Below are 24,404 nucleotides of genomic sequence, written 5' to 3'. Positions count from 1 at the left end.
CACAGTGATACGAACAGTAAAGATGGTGTCGGTTTTAGCGTATCAATTCAAGCCCAAGTTCTCATCCTTTTAAAGTGCATCCAAAGTGGATGTGCAGCACGGAAAACAGCATCTTCTCGGCATGTCAACAACATGAACCAAACTCTTCCAGGCCTCAGCTACAACTACACACTCTAAAAAAAAATCTGTAAAAATAGGGTACAACGTACTGTAAGTAAAACTGGAATCAATGACGATTCATTTCAGGTAGTTCAGAATAGATTACATGACCATTTACGTTCAAAAACAGTTATATTACACACTGCATGAAAGGTAATAATTCTATACTTTGCAGTATAACTTAAACATGCTAGTATTCTTCATCTGTGACAGACTGCACAAAGAGGGAGCTGGTCATGTGACCACATCTGCCTTAGGAAGTACATCCTCTTTATACTGTATCCTACTAATCATACATTATAAATCTGGATTATCAAACAGGATTATTTAAGGAAATCATATAAAAGTAAACAAAATGGCAAGAAAAGCAGTAAATCTGGGATGTGTTTTCACAAGGGCATATTATATGCTAATTATATGCCAACGTATCTCTTGGTGTCCACTGCAGTAAACACACACAGATGGACACTGATCTGACCCAAGGACGCGCTCCGCAGTGCTCATTTAACAGTGCCCGGGAGCGAGAGTCCCACCGGAGGACACAGCAGCACAGATGCTGAGACTGTCCGCACTGTTACTGTTAACAATAACAGCAGTTAATGAGCAGAAATCTGTAACACTACTCCAATGAAGGAAAGAAAAAAAAAAACTGGTGACAAACCATCTACAAAAATACTTGAAAAAAAAGTATTTCATGTTTTCGTAACGTGTACTATGGTAATTTTTTTTTTTTTTTTTTCCAAATGTACTGTGGTACTGAAATACATTGCAATATCATGAAAATACTGCATATACATACAGTATTTTGTATATACACTGCCCGGCTGTTTGGATTTAAATAGGCAATTACTTAAGAGTGTATGACTGGATCATTATTGCAGTTATGTTTCTAGCATGTTCTTTTACAAGATAATAATGGAAATAAATGTAATTTCCATCAAAAGGTGCATCCATTTTTGATCAAGATCTTGTATTGACAATGCAAGAGGTGAACACTATGTAAAGTCTCTTACAGCACATCCCAAAAACTTTCAATGAATTTGCCAATTCATGTGTGCAAATGATTCTTCATGTTCCCTCCCAACCATTCTTTCACAGTTCGAGCCTGGAATATGGCCATGATGTGTCTTCCTACATGGTTGTTTAAGAAATGAAAAGCTACACACTCCATTACTTAGGGTTAAAAGAACTGTTCCTAAACATATAACATGCTAGAAACATAACAATCACAAGCAATAATGATCCAATCATAGACTCTTAATTATTTGCCTATTTAAATCCAAACAGCAACTTCCTTTTTTTTTTTTTTTTTTTAGGCCGGGCAGTGTAGAAATGATTCAATACCATTATATATATATATATATACACACACACACACACATACACATACATATATATATATATATATATATATATATATATACCATGGTATTGAATCATTTCTACACTATATATATAAGAAAACCACGATATTATTATTATTGGTCTAGTTTCTATCCACAACCAGTAATGTTTGGGATGGGACTCCCCCTGTTTGCCATTGGTCAGACAAAGAAATATTCTGGGAAACCTCAGACTAGGACTAGAGTTCTTAAAGAGATAGGTCATCCACAAATGAAAATTCTGTTACCATTTACTCACCCTCAAGTTGTGCCACATTGACTTCCATAGTATGAGAAAAAATAATATGGAAGTCAGTGGGGCCCATCAACTGTTTATTGACATTCTTCAAAATATCTTAATTTGTGTTCAGCAGAAGAAAGAAATTAATACAGGTTTGGGATGGATGGATGGATGGATTGAAATTTTCTGTATGGTGAAGATGTCACTGTGCTTGCGGTTTTTATCACCTTTAATATGCTAAAAATAGATTGTGGGTTTTATCTGAGACCTATATGAAAGCCATGTTCATGTGGCCTCAATGTCTCAAGACTACAAGATCAATACACTAGCTCTATCAGATAAAACATATCAACACCCAGGTTTTCATAAACACAAGCTATATCAACTTCTGATGGAACAGATTTACATGGTAATATAACTGCCAAAAGTTTGCATTTAGCATGTTTATCAAAGTGGAAACACACAGTACTGCATTGCAAAAAAAAAAAAAAAAACTGTGCCTGTCCAAAAATAATTAAGTCTTAATAATAGAAACACAACACATGGGCTAATTTGAACCGTTTCCTCATTTCTAAAAATTCCCTCCACCAGCATCTTCATATAGCATCTATAAAATTCCCCCCACCAGCATCTTCAGCATCTTCACAAATAACTTCTGACTTCTGAGGAAACTGCAACATTTTGTCTTGCTGACATACAGTAAAGCATATGAACTGAGAAAAGGGAAAAACTGAATTTCAGATCAATACAAGAAACTCCAAAAGAATATGAAATTATCACATGAAAACTGCACTGTCACTCTTCCTTCAAAGACTAATCTGCATAAGTCCTGAACTCAGTGCCCCTAAAATAAGCTTCCACTATCCAACAGGGAAGAGTCATTCTGCCATTTAAGAGGGCAATGTTACATAACCATTAAAAGTTTATCATTTACGTCCACCATCTTTGCCTCAGCTGTGTGACCGCCCATTGCTCGGAGCTACGGAGAACGAATTCAGTCGTCAGACCAAGTCAAAGCTCTACTTGGTTTATGTAAACAAGTGGACACCAATACGTCACTGCAGATCTCAGACAGCGACAGATACAAAGCGACAGCGAGAGCGCATTCCTCCCGTACCGCACAATGCAGGTGTTTAGGATGAGGACAGGAAGCCAAAATCACTTTCCTGCAATACTAAAAGAAGAAAACACACAAACGAATACTGCAGAGAAAGGAGAGGCCCATGACAGACCGGTTGGCATCTGTCCGTCTGTCCACCTTACCAGGCGAGCTTGAAGCCTTTCATTAGTGCAGTGCAGGCTGTCCTGATCCCACAGTGTCATCTTCCCATTTCACGGGCCGCCTTTCCCAAGGCATCCCGCGCGGGATGTTAATCCGTGTCGGTTCTGGTGATCCCAAGTGCGGGCGATCAGCCCGACTCAGAATGCCTCATTCAGCATGAAAGTGTCGGGTGAGCCATACTTCCACATCCTGTGTGTGTGAAGCACTCAAGTGCACCTCTCTGAAATGCAGCAGCCTCTCTCTCCCTCTCTCTTCCTGCAGATGAGGGCATGAGCAGCTCTCGTCTCAATCCGGTGCTCACTGAGCATGCTCAGATCCACCAGGCCACTCCCCCCCCCGCTTCCTTCCTGACTCAAAGAGATTCCTGTCCGGTCTCACTGCTGCTGTGTGTGTGAGGGACTATGGGGCAGTCGACAGCTGGTCCTCTAATCCCTTAATACAGATGGACGGTAAACACTGCGAACAAAGTGTGTATAAGGATAAGAGAAATATATTGCTTGGCGTCTTGTTCTATTCCAGTTACACGCGCACACACAGCTGATATTACTGCAAATGTCTAGTCACGTGTACAAGCCATAGCAGAGCTTCTCTGATCCCATGGACACACAGGTCACTGAAACAACCACAAGCTGTCTGAACACATAAATGTCTGTTAAAGTGTGTTTTCAATGTGTGCTCTTAAAAAAATAGTCTTAAATTTGTCAGAAAAAAGCAATAGGAAGTGTTCACTGCAGACTCAAATTTTGATAACTGCATTGTTCAGATTTGACTGGGTATAAAAGCAAGACATTTCTGAGTCTTAAAGGGTTAGTTCACCCAAAAATAATATTTCTGTCATTAATTACTCACCCTCATGTCATTCCAAACCCGTAACACCTTCGTTCATCTTCGGAACACAAATTAAGATATTTTTGATGAAGTCCGACCATAGGCAGCAATGCAATTCAAGGCCCAGAAAGGTAATAAAGTCACCATTAAAATAGACCATGTGACTACAGCGGCTCAACCTTAATTTTATTAAGCAACGAGAATACTTTTTGTGTGCAAAAAAACAAAACAAAAATAACTTTATTTAACAATTTCTTCACTTCCTTGTCAGTCTCTGACGCTGTTCACGTGAGAACCACGACGTATGCGTGTGATGCTGACGCAGAAGCCATCCAATGGAAGAGAAGAAATTGTTGAATAAAGTCATTATCTTTGTTTTGTTTTGGTGCGCACAAAAATTATTCTCGTCGCTTCATAAAATTAAGGTTGAACCACTGTAGTCACATGGATTATTTTAATGATGACTTTACTACCTCTTTGGGCCTTGAATGTGGTAGTTGCATTGCTATCTATGGAGGGACAGAAAGCTCTCAGATTTCATCAAAAATATCTTAATTTGTGTTCCGAACATGAATGAAGGTCTTATGGAATTGGAATGACATGAGGGTGAGTAATTAATGACAGAATTTTCATTTTTGGGTGAACCCTTTAAATACATACAACATTTTCAAAGTAGGACATGTTCCGGAATCCTTGTCCTCATCCTTGTTGGTCCCAGAACAACATTTATATTAAGCAATAACATTTTAGGGTTAGGGTAAGGAACACACATGCACATTTTCACACAGACTGATAAAACACATCAAATATGGTCATTTAATTCTGGTTTTGCATTGTTATATCCCACAAGCTAAGATCATATGCAACAAGCCAATAAATTCCAAGCATGATGCAGCCCACAGAGGACTGGCCAGTCAGAATGAGTCTCTGTAAAAGCACTGGCCAATCAGAGTGTGTGCATGTCACAGTGGTGCTGAATGGACAGCTCCATCACAAGCTCTGAATGGGAATGTGTGCATGATGTATAAATAAACATTTTATATGGGACAAAAATGTATAAGTTCAGTTTGGTCTTTTTAGACAAAATTTAAAAAAGGACAACATTCAGTGCATCTTAGGATTAAATTATATAATGTTGCACAAATTTTATGAAAACTCCTTTCATAAATCCATATTCTGATTCTAATATGATCTGTTATGAGATGTTACTTGTGCCAAAGGTGTTTGATGTTCAAATAAAGAAAATAAAAAATGCAGTTCAAATATGAAAAAAAAAAAAAAAAAAAAAAAAAAATGTAAACCATAATTTAAATCATATCGTTTCATTGGCAGTGCTTCTAGAATTTCCCAGCGTCCAGTACTGATGTGAAATATCAGCATTGCACATGTAATCGGTTGTGTCAACATGTTCCTTTGCCCTTGCTGGGTCTCTGGGGGTCTGAGTGCGGAAGAGCAGATGAGGATATCTGGCTCCAGCGGGCCTGCGGAAACTAGCCAATGAAGGCTGGAGTTTATTTCTGTGGGTCCAGTCCTGATATGTTTAGCCCTGTGGCCCAATGGCCTGCACGAGTTGCCACATAGCCCCACCCCCCTCAGCATCGCTGAGCTCACTGCCACATGGAGGCTGACGGGAGCCAGCCAATGAGAGGAGAGAGTGAGAGAGTCAGGTGATGAGGTGACTGTCAGGCTCGGTTAGTGAGCGTACTGGAGAAGTGAAGTGAGGCAGCTAATCCCTCCATGCGCGCACACACGCACACACACACACACACACACACACACGTACACACACACACACACACACACACACACACACACACAACCCTGACCGGCAAAAACAACACAGATTGTTATACCACTGAAAAGAGCTCAGAGGGATCAGAAGGTATTACTCATAACTAGTTGTCGTCTGTTTTTCCAAAAGAGGGAATGTCAGATATAATGTTAATATAACAGCAAAATTGTTAAAATACACACTAATTTTATACAATATTTACTCAAAACACAAAAATACAAAGAAACACATTTTTTCTATGCATTAAAGGATTAGTTCACTTTCAAATGAAAATTAGCCCAAGCTTTACTCACTCTCAAGACATCCTAAGTGTATATGACTTTCTTCTTTCTGATTAACACAATCTGAGAAATATTAATAAATATCCTGATGCATCCTAGCTTTATAATGGCAGTGAGCGCGATAAACAAGTATGAGCTGAAGAAAGTGCTTCCATCCACATGCATTCATCATAACCATACTCCACACGGCTCTGGGGGTTAATAAAGGCCTTCTGAAGTGAAGCGATGCATTTGTGTAAAAAAATATATCCATATTTAACAAGTTAAAGTAAAATATCTAGCTTTCGCCAGACTGCCTTCTGTATTCAAATTATGTCGCGTCAGTTATGCTTTTTCTGTAAGTTGAATATGGAAGGCGTAGGACGTAGCATAAGCCTTTTGAACTGCGAGAGTTTTACACTTTCTTCGTAAGTTGAATACGGAAGGCGGTCTGGCGGAAGCTAGATATTTTACTTCATAACTTGTTAAATATGGATACTTTTTTACACAAATGCATCGCTTCACTTCAGAAGACCTTTATTAACCCCCCGGAGCCGCGTGGAATATGTTTATGATGGATGGATGTGGATGGAAGCACTTTGTTCAGCTCATACTTGTGAACCCTGTTCACTTCCATTATAAGGCTTGGATGCGTCAGGATATTTATTAATGTTTCTCCGATTGTGTTCATCAGAAAGAAGAAAGTCATATACAACTAAGATGGCTTGAGGGTGAATAAAGCTTGGGGTAATTTTCATTTGAAAGTGAACTAATCCTTTAACAAAGCTGAAACAGTTATTACCTGATGCTAAGGCAAAATACTGGCCAATTAATTGGCCTGGAAAATCTCATAACCGTGCAATTTTTCACAACTTTCTTTATGCAGAATTTTGAGAAAGAGTGAACTATGGTTAATAACTATGGTAAAATACTACATGCTTATTGTTAGTTAAAATATATTTATTCAAAAATCATAAAAATATACAATATTGAATATGTTAAACATGTGCATTATATATATATATATATATATATATATATATATATATACACAGGTGCTGGTCATATAATTAGAATATCATCAAAAAGTTGATTTATTTCACTAATTCCATTCAAAAAGTGAAACTTGTATATTATATTCATTCATTACACACAGACTGATATATTTCAAATGTTTATTTCTTTTAATTTTGATGATTATAACTGACAACTAAGGAAAATCCCAAATTCAGTATCTCAGAAAATTAGAATATTACTTAAGACCAGTACAAAGAAAGGATTTTTAGAAATCTTGGCCAACTGAAAAGTATGAACATGAAAAGTATGAGCATGTACAGCACTCAATACTTAGTTGGGGCCCCTTTTGCCTAAATTACTGCAGCAATGTGGCATGGCATGGAATCAATCAGTCTGTGGCACTGCTCAGGTGTTATAAGAGCCCAGGTTGCTCTGATAGTGGCCTTCAGCTCTTCTGCATTGTTGGGTCTGGCATATTACATCTTCCTCTTCACAATACCCCATAGATTTTCTATGGGGTTAAGGTCAGGCGAGTTTGCTGGCCAATTAAGAACAGGGATACCATGGTCCTTAAACCAGGTACTGGTAGCTTTGGCACTGTGTGCAGGTGCCAAGTCCTGTTGGAAAATGAAATCTGCATCTCCATAAAGTTGGTCAGCAGAAGGAAGCATGAAGTGCTCTAAAACTTCCTGGTATACAGCCGCGTTGACCTTGGACCTCAGAAAACACAGTGGACCAACACCAGCAGATGACATGGCACCCCAAACCATCACTGACTGTGGAAACTTTACACTGGACCTCAAGCAACGTGGATTGTGTGCATCTCCTCTCTTCCTCCAGACTCTGGGACCCTGATTTCCAAAGGAAATGTAAAATTTACTTTCATCAGAGAACATAACTTTGGACCACTCAGCAGCAGTCCAGTCCTTTTTGTCTTTAGCCCAGGCGAGACGCTTCTGACGCTGTCTGTTATTCAAGAGTGGCTTGACACAAGGAATGCGACAGCTGAAACCCATGTCTTGCATACGTCTGTGCGTAGTGGTTCTTGAAGCACTGACTCCAGCTGCAGTCCACTTTTTGTGAATCTCCCCCACATTTTTGAATGGGTTTTGTTTCACAATCCTCTCCAGAGTGCGGTTATCCCTATTGCTTATACACTTTTTTCTACCACATCTTTTCCTTCCCTTCGCCTCTCTATTAATGTGCTTGGACAGCTTGAACAGCTAGCCTCTTTTGCAATGACCTTTTGTGTCTTGCCCTCCTTGTGCAAGGTGTCAATGGTCGTCTTTTGGACAACTGTCAAGTCAGCAGTCTTCCCCATGATTGTGTAGCCTACAGAACTAGACTGAGAGACCATTTAAAGGCCTTTGCAGGTGTTTTGAGTTAATTAGCTGATTAGAGTGTGGCACCAGGTGTCTTCAATATTGAACCTTTTCACAATATTCTAATTTTCTGAGATACTGAATTTTGGATTTTCCTTAGTTGTCAGTTACAATCATCAAAATTAAAAGAAATAAACATTTGAAATATATCAGTTTGTGTGTAATGAATGAATATAATATACAAGTTTCACTTTTTGAATGGAATTAGTGAAATAAATCAACTTTTTGATGATATTCTAATTATATGACCAGCACCTGTATATATATATATATTAAAAAATATAAAAAACATTAACAGAGAATATATATATATATATATATATATATATATATTTTGTCAAACAGTCTATGGTAAAATGTGTAAAAGACTCCAACAGTATTGCATGCTTATGTATAACTATAAATATTATCAGATTCACTTAAAGGGATAGTTCACCCAAAAATAAAAATTTGGTCATTGTTTACTCACCCTCAAGTTGTTCCAAACCTGTATGATTTTCTTTCTTCCGTTGAACACAAAAGAAGATATTTTGAAGAATATCAGTAACCAGACAGTTGACAGTAGCCATTGACTTCCAAAGTATTTTTTTTCCTACAATGGAAGTCAAAGGCTACCGTCAACTGTTTAATTACCAACATTTTTTCTTCAAAATGTCTTTTGTGTTCAACAGAAGAAAGAAACTTATACAGATTTAGTCAGAACAACTTGAGGGTGAGTAAATGATGGCAGAATTTTCATTTTTGGGTGAACTATCCCTTTAAATATTTAATAAAAGATGTGTAGAAGTTTATGAATGAATTCTGCTCGAATTCCAAAGAAATCTGCAAAGCTTTGTGTGGAATTCAGTGGCTGATACCTCACCGATTACTGAGGAGATGCAAACACTGAGGTCTCAAGTGCTTTATTGAGATTTATACAGCAGCACTGGTGAATCCCACACAGGAAGGAGAACTCAATCGTTCACTCATGACCTACTTTCATTGCTCTATACGGCCCACTCTTCCTGACAGAGAACCCTAAGGACTCTTGAGAGTTTAATCTGCAAGTAAAACGACTCACAGACAGACAGACAGATGTCCAGAGAGGATTCAGTTTATGTATGGCTGAGAAAGTCAGAAGTGCACATGAGCTTACTATGAGAGATGGGATTCTGTTTACAGCTCAGTGGAAAAGAAAGAGAGCGAGAGAGAGTGGTATCTGATTGAGGTGTTAGATAACATCAGTCTGCAGTTCTGTGATGAATCATCAGCTCTGGTAACAGGACACTGCTGCTGCCAGCTTCTGTCTAATCTCAGCTGAAAGACGGCCTGCACATCTTTCATAGGGATCCGGTCAATTAAATGAGAACACAAGAACAAATGAGGCAACAAGAGCATGTTGAGCATGCTGAAAATGATTACAGGAACAAAGTCAAGTAATCATGTGCTTGCACATCTTACAACTATTTTGATGGTCACTATCTTGTTGAAACAAGGGCACTGAGAAAACAGTCTGAGCTTTATTTAAAGTGCATGTCTTCAAATTCTTAAATTAGTTTCCTGCTATTTTTCTAATATGGAAGGACAGGTCAAGTTGAAACTCAATACTGAACCATTTTAAACTTCTTGATCTACTGTAAGACCATGTGTCCACCAAAACGTTTTCAAAGTCCACCAAAGCATGTTTTTTCAATTGTTTTCAATGGGAGCGCCGCATATTTAAAAAACTGCAGGAGCGGGACAAGCCATCGAATGTCTATTTCATGCTGAGCGCTGCACGCTTGGCATTTTTTCTGGTTGCCAAGAGCTGAAAAATGCTCAACTTTGGGTAAAACGCAGCACTCATCATCACTGTCTCTTTTACCCAGCCATCCAATCACAGAGGAGAAGGGGCGGGACTAGGGCTGGGCTGTATAAGTTAGTGGAAGTCACTAGTGGAAGTCACTTCAGTTATGCCTGTGTGAACACCTTAAGTTCACATAAAAAAAAACATTTTACAACTAGAATTTGTCTAAAAGCTTTTTGTCACAATAATTACTGTTTAAAATTTTCAGACTTAAACTCTATGTAAAATGTTTTGCTTTAAATGTGTGCTTGTGCGATCAAATGTCAGTTGTTTCGATGTCTAGTTATGTAGTGAAATGACATTCAGATATTTTAAAAGTATGGCATCCAAATACTTTTTGTAGCCCTGGTATCTGTAAACTACATGGTCATTGTTGGGAAATATGAAACATTAAATATAGCAAGAAGTTTTTTTTTTTTTTTTTTGAGAGAGAGAGAGAAAGCAGTGAATAATGTATGCTTCCTGATATAGGCTCACTGCACTTTTCTTTTGCAGCATAAGCATCTCCTAACAAACTATAGCAAAAGGGCAACTCAGAATGTTGCTGATCATGTCAAAACAAAAACCCTGTCCAATGTACAAGGTCTGATCTCACCTCAAATACACAGAGGAATAGAGAGCGAGAGAGGGTGAGGCTGGCATTTCTTTGTTACCAAGTCTGCTTTGAACAACTGCTAATTAAAGAACAGACACACACACACACGCACGCATACACGCACGCACGCACGCACGCACACACAAACACACACACACCTGCATTCATCAAAGCTGTGTGTCTGAAGAGAAACAAATCTAGTTAGTCTAGTTACTGTGACAGGGACACAATGACCCTGAGCTCATGTCGACCAGAAGAATATGACATGACTCTTTCAGTCTTACAGTCATTCAAGGTCAAGAAAAGTAGTAAAGACATCGCTAAAATAGTCAACATGACTACAGCAGTTCAACCTTAATGTTATGAAGCGACGAGAATACTTTTTGTGCGCAAAAACAAAAAAATAACCCTGTCAGATTTGTACACAGTTGACGCAGTGAACACAGTGCAGCGCTTCCGTGTTTACGCCAGAACGCTGATTATCAGCAAGTAAATTTTTGTTGATCACACAATGGTGTCGTATGGAATACTTTTATGGGGCTGCTGCATTTTTTTCAGTGTTGCCAACTTAGCGACTTTTCAGACCCCTATAGCAACTAAAAAACAACATCTAGTCAGTCACTATATCATATTGTTCCTGTGTCTGACAGAAAATATGTAAATGAGAACAGCTTTACTGGAAATCCGGCTATATATTATATTAAAATAAAGTATGTGATTACGGATTAGGAGAGAACACAGATGTAAAGCGCCAACAGTTGCCACATTACGTCATCTAGTGAAATTTAGCAAATTTAGGTACTTTCCAAAGAAAATATTTGGCAACATATATCCCTTTTGAGACTTCAAAGCTTCAGAGCCCATTCATTGTAACTGCATGGAAGAAAGCATCTAGTACATTATGCTAAATTTCTTCATTTTGTTGCTCAGAATTAAATAATAATAATAATAATAATAATAATAATATAGGCTTGGAATGACACAATGCTGCGAAAATAGTGACAGAATTTTCATTTTTGGGTGACCTATTCCAATCTTTTCTGTGCCTACCTTTACTTTGTGCTTGTATATTTCTCTATTTGCAAGACTGATAAAATACACACACTGTAGTTCCTGTAGGTCTCACAGTAGAGCACAGCGCTAGCAACATCAAAGGCATGGGTTCAAATATCTTATAATTATGCATGTAATGAATTTTATCTTCTCATTAATAAGTTTAGCCATGGTTATAATTGATTATAACCTATTACTTAAACTTGCTCAGTAAACGCATCTGATCATGTGTTTTAATGCATTATTTAATGCATTTAAAAAGCATAACCAAGAATAAGTATTCATTACTTGTGATAATGGATTTTTACAGTTATTTGAAAACATTGAACATATAAAATAATGTGTATCAAAAGGCATTATAAATGCAAATAATGCACAAATATCCAGCGGCTTTGGGTTCAAAACTGCAGGAGAACAAATTATAACCATAAACATGACTAATATATATTGAATAATCATAAGTTTTACTCAACATTCTGTCCTTTTTAAGTCTCTACTGTAAAAGATTGAAGGGTAATTCTATATATCACAGGAAACAGTATCTGCTACAGCAATACAGACTGGATCAACTGACCATGAGTTTCTGCCTGCCAATTACAGTCTGTACAAAACACATGGAAAAAACAGATAAAAAAGTACTCACTGATCCCGGCGAAAGTGCAGTCTTTTCCTGAGCGTGGACACCCGCGGGTGACAGCCCAGTTTGACTGGTGAGGTGCATGATAAAGTCCTGCTCTGAACCATGATGCTCTAAACTCATCTGGACCTGCATACGGTTTACACACACCGACTCCTCATTACTGAACTCCCTTCACCCCCTCCTCTCTCTCTCTCTCTCTCTCTGTGTCTTGTCCTGCGGTGACCCAGATCCTACGTTTTCTCTGTGTGTGTTGTAGATCAGTACAGCTTGTTTCCTCACCTGAGGTGTGGCTGTGGTCAGACCACCAGCAGAGACACTAATATAGCCATCAGATTCTTAGACAAGAGATTGCGTGCTAGTGGGCAAAAACGCATATGACAAATATAACCAGAGAGAGACAGATCTGATAGGGTGAGTGGATTTGGTTGTTGTTTTATGAACACGGCTGAACCTGAATTTGAATCAGTTTGGCAAGTAGGATGAAGGATTGAAATTGTAATTTGAATTTAAGAAAGTACAATTCAAACTAAATAACATCCAAGCAGTTTATACAACATCTGTGGTATTCATAATCATAATAATCAGGGTTTTTCGCCTGTTTTGACTAATGAATTTCTTTAGAATTTCTTGTCATTTCTGATTACTGGATAAAAATAAATAAATAAATAAATAAAAAACATTGTAAAGACATTGCACATAAAAACAATTTCAAGGCGATGATATATTAGATTATTAAACTAGCAAAATAAAAAAAGAAATAAAAAAGAACATTCGCTACAGAAATTTCAATGAATTTTTTAAGAATTGCTTTCCATGACCAGACCTGTAAATCACAAATTCCCTGATATTTCTGAAACAAACAACATTCAGGGTATTTCCAAAAACATTCAATGAAGTTACTGTAAATAATCAGCGTCTGAAATGTAATCTGAAATATTTGTATTTAATTTATTACGTTAAACAAATGTAATTTATTTAACACACTAATTTAAAAGGAAATATTTTCAATATTTATTTTTATAGGTTGAAAACCATGACCAACCTAAATTCTGGTAAACTTCAAATCCGTATTGATGGATATGTTTATTGATTTGACAGTACTGACATTTTTCAATATGTTTTCAAATCAGGCATAATTAGTCAAAATTAAAGGTAGGGTAGGCAAATTTTTTGTTTACACACACTTTTCGTTATACTGGTTGTAACTCTTCACATCCTGATAGCAATCAATAATAGAAGTATTTTAAATATCAAAACATGTACGTACATCTTCTGTGGAATTCTCTGGACCAAAAAAAAATGTTCATCCAATCATTGTATTCGGTCTGAAAGCAATGATACGATTTCTCACCTGCCTGTTACAGTGCTTCCCACACATAGACTTTACTTGGGCGGGCCACCCAGGTATATTAACGGCCGCCCAAGTATATTTGGAGACACATTTATGCTTTTATTATTTTTATCCTCTTATACTTTTGTATCCGCCCAAGATAATGAAACCATCCGCGATCGATTAACTAGTGGAAAATCTCCCCTGGCCCTACGCGTTTCATACCTGCTTGTTCTGTGTGCGAGAACTGTTTACTCCCGCTAATTGCCACATGCACTGCAGAGACACGGTGGATATTTCACAAAGAGCGCTGCATGTTGCAAAGTCACAAGGCGGCGCTGTTGCGCAGTCTACACTTCTACAGGCTCGCGCAACAGCGCTTCAGACTGCTTCAAAGTGATTCTCAATCAACAAAAAGCACAGATGTATGCCAAACGATTGCTAATGAACTCAAGTTGATGAATTATGACAATGTCTACTTTGTGGCCTTTATATAATATGTTTTAGACGGTTGTAAGAATCTGAAGGATCAGCCCACAATTGTGTAGACATTTCAAAATAAGAGTCCTGGTGTATTTTGGGATTGTTTTTTTCTTCTTCTGGGCATTATTGGTATTTTGGTTACACAATAAATTGTATTTAATTTGATTTCCATTTAATTCATAGTAAATTACTGTAGTCTCCCCCACAGGAAGAAAAGACTAAGAACATTATTTGACCCGTATATTATTCATTATATAAATTTTACTTGTAAAATCTATGTCCCATTCACTGAGAGAGACACTATATGACATAGCAAGGAGAACATAGGAAAAGGATAACCATTTAAATGCTGTAATTTTGCATAATTTACAATGCATAATATTAGTATGTAATTAAATGTAATAGTATGCTATGTAATTAAAATTAATTTCAATAAATAAAAATACTGTTAAAAATCACACATTATTTGTTGTTTGTCACATGTAGTAGACCATTTTCGTGCCGTGGGTATAGGAGGATTTTTCACCCGGCTACCACCGCAAGTATATTTCAAACCTGTGGGAAGCACTGTGTTAACATATGTATTTCCATACCTCCGCCCACTTGCTTGCGCAGACAACACGTCATCAGAGCGTTTCATCAAGGCTACGCAGTAGTTGTGGAGAGTCACCGAGCACCACAAACAAACAGCAGCCGCCTTTTACGGTTCCTCCTGAACCAAAACAATGAGCTTATGCCGCGTTTACGCCATGTCGTAACTGTAATTACGAGATGGCAACCCGTGATGTACTACCCGGAGCTGTTCATGTCCTCAGGCTCACATTTATGTGTTTCTATGTCAACACTATTAATGCTGAAATTAATCTGCAGCAGTCAGGTGATACAAGTAAGAGCTCTGTAAGTTATTTACGCTCGTTATTTTTGTAATGTTAAGTGCTTTGAGACATGAGGTAATTTAACACCGTCTGTCGTCTCGTGACACTTTGCAGACTCTGCTGTGCGCGTTCATGTGTTTTGGAGAAGGCGTGGCTTTGTAGAGTGCTCTGAAGGGAGGTTGGGATCTCATGCTTTCAAAGCTAGCTTGCTATTGCTAGCCTCTCTGAAATTGCCTACCCTACCTTTAATGATGTAATTTGTTTTGCCATAAAATATTCGCAAATAAATTCCAATTCAACATCATGTGAGATGTAGCCAGTTCAATTCAAACTCACACTCATGAACTGAAAGGGAGCCTGTACTATATGTATGTGTGTACATGAGAGTTGAGCTGTGATTCATTCAGCCTAACAGGACACAAGCTGGCTGAACATTCATCACCTTTAATGAGCATTAGCTGCTTTTACGTCACGACACAAAACTGATTTAAAAATAAGCTCAGGAATCAGCTGAAATCAGGTTGCTGAGTGCACAAAAATGAGCTGCGGGCGACCGTGTGCAGACAGACTTTTTTTTCAAACTGACTTTAGCAGGTGTATAGATGCACACAGACACACACTCATGCACAGACTCACACACAAGTGGTTATCTTAAAGGAGTTCATAAAGATCTCTTTTCAGACAATGGTAAATAATGCTCATGAATGTTAAAAGCAACAATCAAACACAAAACTAATCAATGTACAATCAGTTATGTTCACAAGACATATTTCATAAATCCAGAAGAAAGAACACAGTGTTCTAGGTCCAATAAAAGCAGCAATGAACAAGCGCCTGAAGCCTAGAGATGAAAAAATGCTCATATGATATTCCAGCCGAGGATCGGCGTGTTCTTTGGCCAGCTGGGCACAACAAGAACATTTGAGCACAGCTAAAAATCTGAGCTTTCTCTACAAAAACTTGCTAAGCTGATTCAACCTGCACAGCACCTGGTTTAGTTCAACAAAAACGTGATATTTCTGAGATGACGGAGAAAAAAGAAAAGAAAAAAAAAGATCTGAGAAAATGCAATGGGCTGTTCTGCAGCCCTGCCATGGGAAAGTGAAACACACTACAGTTGTTTTTGAGATGGCACAATATAGAGAGTGAGATCTGTGGTCAGACTCAAAACCAGAAACAGATGCAGAACACGACACAGAAAGAAGAACAACTTCAAAAGCTAAACATGAACCACCAAAAACAGAAGCTTCTCAACCACACTTGAGATCCAACACTCAGACTAAAACAGCTGCCTGCAGGAAGTTCATATCATGTCAAGCTGTTCAGCGTCTGCCGTTATAAAATGACAAAGACTGAAACGAGTGAAAAAATAATAATTGTGAAGTGACAGAGACTGAATTATTTGTCATATAAACTACACCAGATTAGCTTGTTTTCTATGGAAGCTTGTTTCCACCACTGAATAAAAAATAAAAAAGTAATTACAACTTTTTATCTCTCAATTCTGGCTTTTTTTCCCCTCGCAATTGCGAGTTTACATCTCACAATTCTGAAATTTTTATCGGAATTGTGAGTTATAAATTCATAATTATGAAATATAAACTTGCAATTCTGAGAAAAAAAATTTAGAATTGCGAGAAAAAAGTCAAAATTGCCAGTTTATGTCTCACAATTGACTTTATTTCTTGCAATTGTGAGTTTAAAATCTCACAATTCTGAGAAAAGAAGTCAGAATTGCGAGACGTAAACTCACAAATGAGAGAGAAAAAAAGTCAGAATTGTGAGATAAAAAGTCACAATTCTCTTTTTTTATTTCTCATTCAGTAAAATAAAAAAGCTTCCACAGTTTTAGATAAAAAAGAAATTGACAAAGACACAAAGTCACATTATGAGCTAAGTTAAAATAATGAGATAATTGTGTAATTCAATAGTCATAATTGTGAGATATAATGTCCCAATGCAAGTATGAGAAATTAAAAAATAAAAAATAATTTGACAATGAGAAAATGATGAAAAAATAAAGTTGCATTGTAAGAATTAAAGTCACAGTTTTGATTAAGCTGCTATTATGACAAATAAGTATATAATACAATTATAGTACGTAAAGTCAAAATTACTGTACCTTTTAAGTTTTTTACTTGTTTATTTTTAGACGGAAACAGGCAATCATACATAGTACACTAAAAATAGTACCAAATGTGCCAAATGACATAATATAGAGTGCAAAAAATTACTTTTAACAATGCCTTAACTTTTAAAGACAGAACTACTGTAAATTCCGAGGTTCTTGTTAATCAACGGTATATGCTTTTTTTCGAAGCCATCTATTCACATTATTTCAACTTATTTTAAAAAAATGTAACCGCTGAATTACACTAAAAAACTACATTACCTATGATGTGCAGAAAATTCCACCAATCAGAGTCGTGTCTATCTGTCTGTCTATCTATCTATCTGTCTGTCTATCTATCTATCTATCTATCTATCTGTCTGTCTGTCTGTCTGTCTATCTATCTCACAAACCATTGTGATACAGGACATATCACATATGATCGACTACATATTACCATCACTAGTGCAGTATATAGAGTAGAATTATACGAATTGGGCTTCAGCAAAAATGTGAGCTGACCAACTACTGTCCCCTGTTGGACATATAAGAGAACTATATTGAGAGCATCATAATGCATAAACAGAAGACAAGCAAGATGAATGCCTCATTTAAAACACACTGACAATCAACATGACATGTAAAGTGGAGAGTATAGTGGCAATGTGTACCTGTCCTCACGGGTGTTCGGGCTCAGGTAGCGTGTGGTCTCTTCCTCATGGCTGCTCTGCAGGCTGCTCTGCTGACTGCTGTAACACAGATCATCACATTAGAATCAGACCATAAGAAATACACAAACACCAGACGTCTGCTCATACTGAGAGACGACAGAAGGTGAGTTTGGACACACAGTGATCTTTTAATTATGGCAACCAAAAATGCTCAAACAAGACAAGCATAGTTTTACAGTCCAATGTTGCTTGGGTTACAACTGGAGGAACAAACATCCATGAAGCATCTTAAACTGAAATTTTCAGGATAGTCTAATCTTCCCCACTAGAGGGCAGCAGAGAGTGTCCCATTTTCCTAGAGTGCTATAAACTAAAACACAACAATGTATCCATTTAACCAGTTAAACTTGACATGATTATCAGGTACAGTGTGATACCTTCACATTTGTTTATAATCTCTTGCCTTAAGAAAAGAAATGGCAGAAAAATCTCTTGTGCATTTAAGAAGTGGTTCCCTGGGTTATTGTGTACTGCATGAAAAGGAAGCAGGTGATAAAACAGGCAAACAGATCAACATAACGGAGCCCTAGATTAGTGAAGGCTGGTGTGCTTACAAGGTTTTTTGTTTTGTTTTGTTTTTTTTTAACCAGCAAACACCTGACAGCTCACAGTACACAGCTGATACCTGATTCATGTCAGTCATAACAAACATTACACGTCTGAATTTATTTACTAAGCCTTGAATTCCCTGTAGAGTACCAGTTAAAAGTTTATACACGCCTACTCAATCTTTATTAGTAGTATTTTCCACATTTTAGAATAATAGTAAAGTCATGAATATTATGAAATAAAGCAAGTAAAGCAAAAAAAAAAAATCCCCTTTTTTGAAAATAAATACTTTTATTCAGAAAGGATGTATTAAATTGATCAAAAGAAAAGAGTTTTATATTGTTACAACAAAAACAAAAAAAAACACTGTTCTTTCTGTTCATAAAAAATTCCCTCCAAACCTTCAACTGGTAGTGCCCCATAAGCATAATTTCAGTTATTGTTAAGGCTGCTTGAAGTAAAACTTAAGTTCATATAGCAGATACATACTGCATGTTGTATTTTTGTCTATTAAAAGGCAGCAAGAGTCATGAATATTTAAGACGTCCCCAGACAAACTCCTGTCAGCATTCCTGGCAGCAGCAGGCGGCCGCTTGTTCTTCCCTCCAGCCTATAAATGTCACAGCAGAGAGTTCAGTCCCTCCAGAGAAGACGGAAAACACACTCACACATAAACACAAGGGTTTTCTGCTTTGCCTAATGTGGCACATGAAGACTTAAATGAAATGGTGCACATTACTCATGATGGACAGCAGGAATGGAGAATGGATGGGTTTGTGTGCTGAGATCAGGCAGTGCAGGAGGGTGGAGGGTGGGCGAGGGTTCGGGCTCGTGCTCGTGCTCATACAGACCTGCTCTCACTGCCGTGCTCTTTCTTCTCTCCTCCCCTCAGCCACTTGCGCAGGAGGAAGCGTCTGCGTTGGGGCGAGGCGCTGGGGGTGGAACAGCTCGACCACACCGCGTCCTCGTCGCTGGACGGCGTGATCTCAATGGACGGAAGTTGCAGGTACTCCTTGGAGCCGGAATGCTGAAGCTGTTCCTTCTCCAGCTGCTCCTTCTCGCTCATTACATTCTTCATACGGCGCATTTTAAAGCGCTTGCGGCGCAGAGACGGGCTGGCCAAGCTGGACAGGGCCGGATCCACCACGGATCCGTTGCACTCCCCGTCTGCCGGGCCCTGGATCTGCAACGCGGGCAGCTGGAGGGTCTCTGACATGGTTCTACTTCTGTTCAGTCTCACATGAGTCCAGAACCAAATACAGATGCAGATCAGAGAGCTCAGTGAGTCCACACCTGGGCTAAGATGAGTTCAGCACTTACTGTGAGACGGCTCGGTGCTGACATACTTGGTTTTATAGAAGATTTCCTTCAAAAATACTTTATCCAGAAAACCAGGATAGCTCCCTAGAGGTCAGAGGAAGGTCATAAGGTCTACCAGGTCAGCAGTTCTCAAACTGTGAAAAAACTGCAATACTAAAAAAACAACATAAAAAAAATTATGTTTATTTTATTTAAATTAATTTAAAATTTATCTTTCTTTTTTTTTTCAAGTCTAACATAGGTTTGTGCATCTAACACCGTGTCCTAACCAGACGTGATGCGAAAAGATTCCAGCGACAAGCAGTTTGTCAGCAGACAAAATCAATCAAATACCACAGCCAATCAGAAGAGCATGTGGGCGGAGTCTCTCTGTAAGTATACTGCACTCGCAAGGAAATGGATAAGTACATAATCTAATTAATAAACAGTAATCTGTTTTAACATTATTAAAAATACATACCAAGAGACAGAAACAATCTTTGTTTGTTCACTGTTTGAACGTTCTTATTTCCTTGGCCCCTTCCGTGGCCCCCGACGGTAGATGTTAAGTGTTCGAAATTGTGTTCTAGAGGTGAATTATTAATTGTCGCTTTCAGTATGGCTATAAAGGTCACTCAAAATTATATTCAAACTCACATTAGACCATTTCAACATTAAATAAGTCATACAATCTGTCTCTCCGTTGACAGTCTACGCAACTATCACTTTGACGCTTCAAAAAGTTCATAAAGAGATCGTAAAATTAATCCATATGAATTGAGCTGTTTAGTCCAAATTATAATTGTCATTATTTGTATGTTGTTGCTCCAGCAGTGATGTCTCAGAAATAGACACTGTTTCCAAAATAGAATCACCTGTCGCTCGACACGTATCTCAGTTTCAAAAATTTCAAAATTTCAAAACACTGCTTCAATAAGCTTCGGAGCGTTATGAATCTTTTATGTCGAATCATGATTTGGATCGCGTGTCAAACCGCCAAACTGCTGAAATCACGTGACTCTGGCGCTCCAAACCGCTGATTCGACACAAAAGATTCATAACGCTCCGAAGCTTCATGAAGCAGTGTTTTGTAAATCAGCCATCACTATATAAGTAGTTATTTTGTTTTTTTGGCGCACCAAAATATTCTTGTCCCTTTATAATATTAATATTGAACCACTGTACTCACATGAACTGATTTAAATATGTTTTTAGTACATTAATGGATCTTGAGAGAGGAAATGTCATTGCTGGCTATGCAGGCCTCACTGAGCCATCGGATTTCAACAAAAATATCTTAATTTGCGTTCTGAAGATTAACGAAGGTCTTACGGGTGTGGAACAGCATGAGGGTGAGTAATTAATGACATTACCCTTTAAGGGGTAGTTCACCCAAAATGAAAATTCAGCCTCATGTTGTTCCAAACCTGTAAGACTTTTGTTCATCTGCAGAACACAAATGAAGACATTTTTAATGAAATCTGAAAGATTTCCATACCTCCAATGACCAGTCCAGTCTACGCAACTGACACTTTGACACTTTAAAAAGTTTGTAAGAGATCGTAAAACTAATCCATATTAATTGAGCGGTTTAGTCAAAATTTTCTGAAGAGACTCGATCACTTTTTGAGCTGAACAGATTTAACTTAGGCTTTTATTCACATATATAAATTCAAGAATGTTCACATGACGTGCGAGAACCAATGAGGTTCATTTTTGTGTGTTACGCATCACGTTTGAGCTTCCGCAAGAACCAATGAGGTTTGTTCTCGCGCATCAAGCAAGTTTGGTTGAGCTTCTGTTTTATGCTGATCAATGTTTATATGTGAATAAAAGTTCATCAAATAAAGCGAAATTTTCTCTTCAGAAAATCTGGACCAAACCACTCGATTCATAAGGATTAGTTTTACGATCTCTTTATGAACTTTTTGAAGCGTCAAATTGGTAGTTGCTTAGCTGTCAATGGAGGGACAGAAAGCTCTCAGATTTTATTAAAAATATCTTCATTTGTGTTCTGAGGATGAACAAAAGTCTTACGGGTTTGAAATGACATGAGGTTGAGTAAATGAAGACAAAATTTCATTTCTGGGTGAACTAACTCTTTAACGTTGAAAAGATATCTTTTATCATGTGTCGTGGTGTTGCATCACATCTGATTAGGACACGGTTTTAGGCTTTATTAACCCACATTATTACTTTGAGATTGCCGGAAGTACATAGATGTTAAACAATTTAGTACTGATTTATTTGAAATTTGCTTGTACCTGAAGTGTTTGAGAACCACTGTGCTAGATGGACAGAGCCTATACATGCATACATGAGTTTACAGAAAACATGAGGACTTCACAGAAAGGTTAGAGTAAAACATGCAAACAAATCAGAACTAATAGAAAACCAAAAAGACACATTTGCTCTCTCACACACATGCTCTTTCCTGCTCTGCTCCGGAGTATTACTGTAAAACCACTGTAAAATGAACATAAGTGATTTCACCTCACAGTAGCATCACACAATCAGTTAGGTCACAAAACATCAAACATGCAAAATCATGAAGTCCACTTTTTTTTTTTTTCCCACTGGGGAGGAAGTTTTGAGCTCTGACATTTCCACTATGTTTTCATAGTACAATAACTCTTATCTCAAAAAATCTAGGAAGCATGATTCCTCAGGATATGACCCCATTAAAACATTTTAGAGGCAGCCATGCGTGTCAGTGTTAATACAACAGGCTTCACGTAGCGCTGCACTTCAGGCGTGTGTTAGGAAGTCAGGCATAAACATGCGAGCTTGTTCATGTTACAGGAGGAAGCGCAGTAAGCCGCAGCCCACTGAGAGCAGACACACACTCACGGCTGCCCATCTGCCTGCTCAACACATCACACAATCTGCTGACTGACCCCTACGGCGGTTTAGTAACCTGCCACACACCGTTAGATCACTCCTCTTACTACTCCACTGGAGATGGGCAGTGCTTTTTTTTGTTGCTTTCTTTAATAAAAACAAGTCTTGGTAGTCTGGTCCTTAGCAGTAAATGCCAAATATATGAGTTCTGCATTCTTAAAATGCACTTATATACAAAACAAATCCTATCATGGCCCCCATGTGTTTGACTCCAGAGCATGCACACTGCATCACACTGCCTGTACTGTACAGTACAATTCCTGTAATTTCCTGTAAGAAAGTGTGGCCATCAACTTCCTTTTTTTCCTTTTTAAGAAACCAAAAAGTACAATAATAATGCATATAAATCACATATTTTAGTGTGCAGTGTATTATACTTCATGCCTGTGTCTACTTAAAAAGAACTATGGCACTATCAAGGTACCGTAATAATACCAGGGTAATTCTTAAAGTTCCAAAGAATAGCATGGTACACAAATTTAAGTACCATAGTATATAACAAATGACCATAGTATTATGAAAGTGCATGACACTACCAGCTTGTATCATCATTGTACCACTGTATTACCACAGTATTTTTTTATCATGTGGTATTATGAAACATTTGATAATCTATGCAAAGTAACAAGAACTACACCTGACTGTATCAGAAAGCCATGTATAAAAGTCATCCTGCAAAGTGCATAACAATATTTAATTTAAAATATACTATACGTTATCATTTTAAGATTTCAAATAACGTTAGTTTTAAAATGCCGTTCGTTAACGGTACACATAAAAAGTGAATGCACTTAACAGAAAGCCTACCTTTTTACATTTCAAATAACCAGAAGCCTCGTGTTTAATATGCAGTCGTTGTCTTTAAGTTTTAAAATTGCCGAAATGAATGAGGAACTGTTACGGCGTTTATTTCCCATAGACCCATACTGTTCCGTTATGATCTTCACGTTTCCTTTTATCCGGACGAATTCACTCCAATTGAGGGGGGAGAGATACCGCGCAGAAACAAAATAAATGTTGTTTTACAACGTGAACTAGGTTTGTTATAAGCCCAAAAAAGCACAAATTCTTGTAATTAAAATATCTGTGTAGTTAAAAAAAAAAAGCGTATATTTTATATACGCAGAACAGACTGAGCGCTGCGCATCACCCCTCTTTCTGAGATTGAGGCGCCCCGGATCTCTCCGTATAAAAGAGACATGCAGCCGGCACAGTCAGACTCGTCGTTAAAACGAGGTTGCAGAAGCAGCTTGTGAAATCTACTGAATCTATCCGATAATTTAAACGGTCGTGCTTGTCTAAAGAAACAAGCTTCTTTCTCAAAACGAAATACTTTTAACATTAAAACATGAGTATCGCTTCTTGTCAGAAATACGAGTAAGAATGTTCACTTCTTTACTGAGGTAAAATCATACTGTAGCAAATCTTGACAGCAGAAAATACGACTCAATCTTAATTATTGAGGAAAAAGAACTTTCTTGCCGGAAATTATTGTCAAAAATGTACAACCACCTACAACTGAGGTAAAAACATCAGAATCAAATCTTGACAGAATGAAATACTCGTCACGTACAGACATTTATAAGTGAGGTACAAACAAGAGAAGCACACATCTTGCCAGCAGGAAATGCCAGTCAAAATGTACAACCACCTTAATAATAACTGAGGTA

General features: G+C 37.8%; 1 protein-coding gene across 22 annotated transcripts in view; it reads right to left on the bottom strand.

The window, feature by feature from the left end:
* gramd1ba (GRAM domain containing 1Ba) overlaps window positions 1-24,404 on the bottom strand; it is a 78,938-nt gene that overhangs the window by 30,052 nt on the left and 24,482 nt on the right. For 4 of the 22 annotated variants that reach the window (XM_051909389.1, XM_051909396.1, XM_051909390.1 and 1 more), the window contains exon 1: window positions 3,046-3,340. In XM_051909389.1, coding sequence (XP_051765349.1) covers window positions 3,046-3,068 — 23 coding nt within the window. In that variant the 5' untranslated portion in view covers window positions 3,069-3,340. Of the gene's footprint in view, window positions 1-3,045; window positions 3,342-12,459; window positions 12,598-17,925; window positions 18,004-19,385; window positions 20,008-23,541; window positions 23,679-24,404 lie in introns of those variants that run through there. The other 18 variants (XM_051909379.1, XM_051909373.1, XM_051909380.1 and 15 more) reach the window with 15 other exon arrangements.

Source organism: Ctenopharyngodon idella, chromosome 10, assembly GCF_019924925.1.
Source record: "Ctenopharyngodon idella isolate HZGC_01 chromosome 10, HZGC01, whole genome shotgun sequence".
NCBI classification, from domain to species: Eukaryota; Metazoa; Chordata; class Actinopteri; order Cypriniformes; family Xenocyprididae; genus Ctenopharyngodon; species Ctenopharyngodon idella.
Note: the sequence above shows the minus strand (reverse complement) of the source record. Positions and strands in the feature narration are given on the sequence as shown.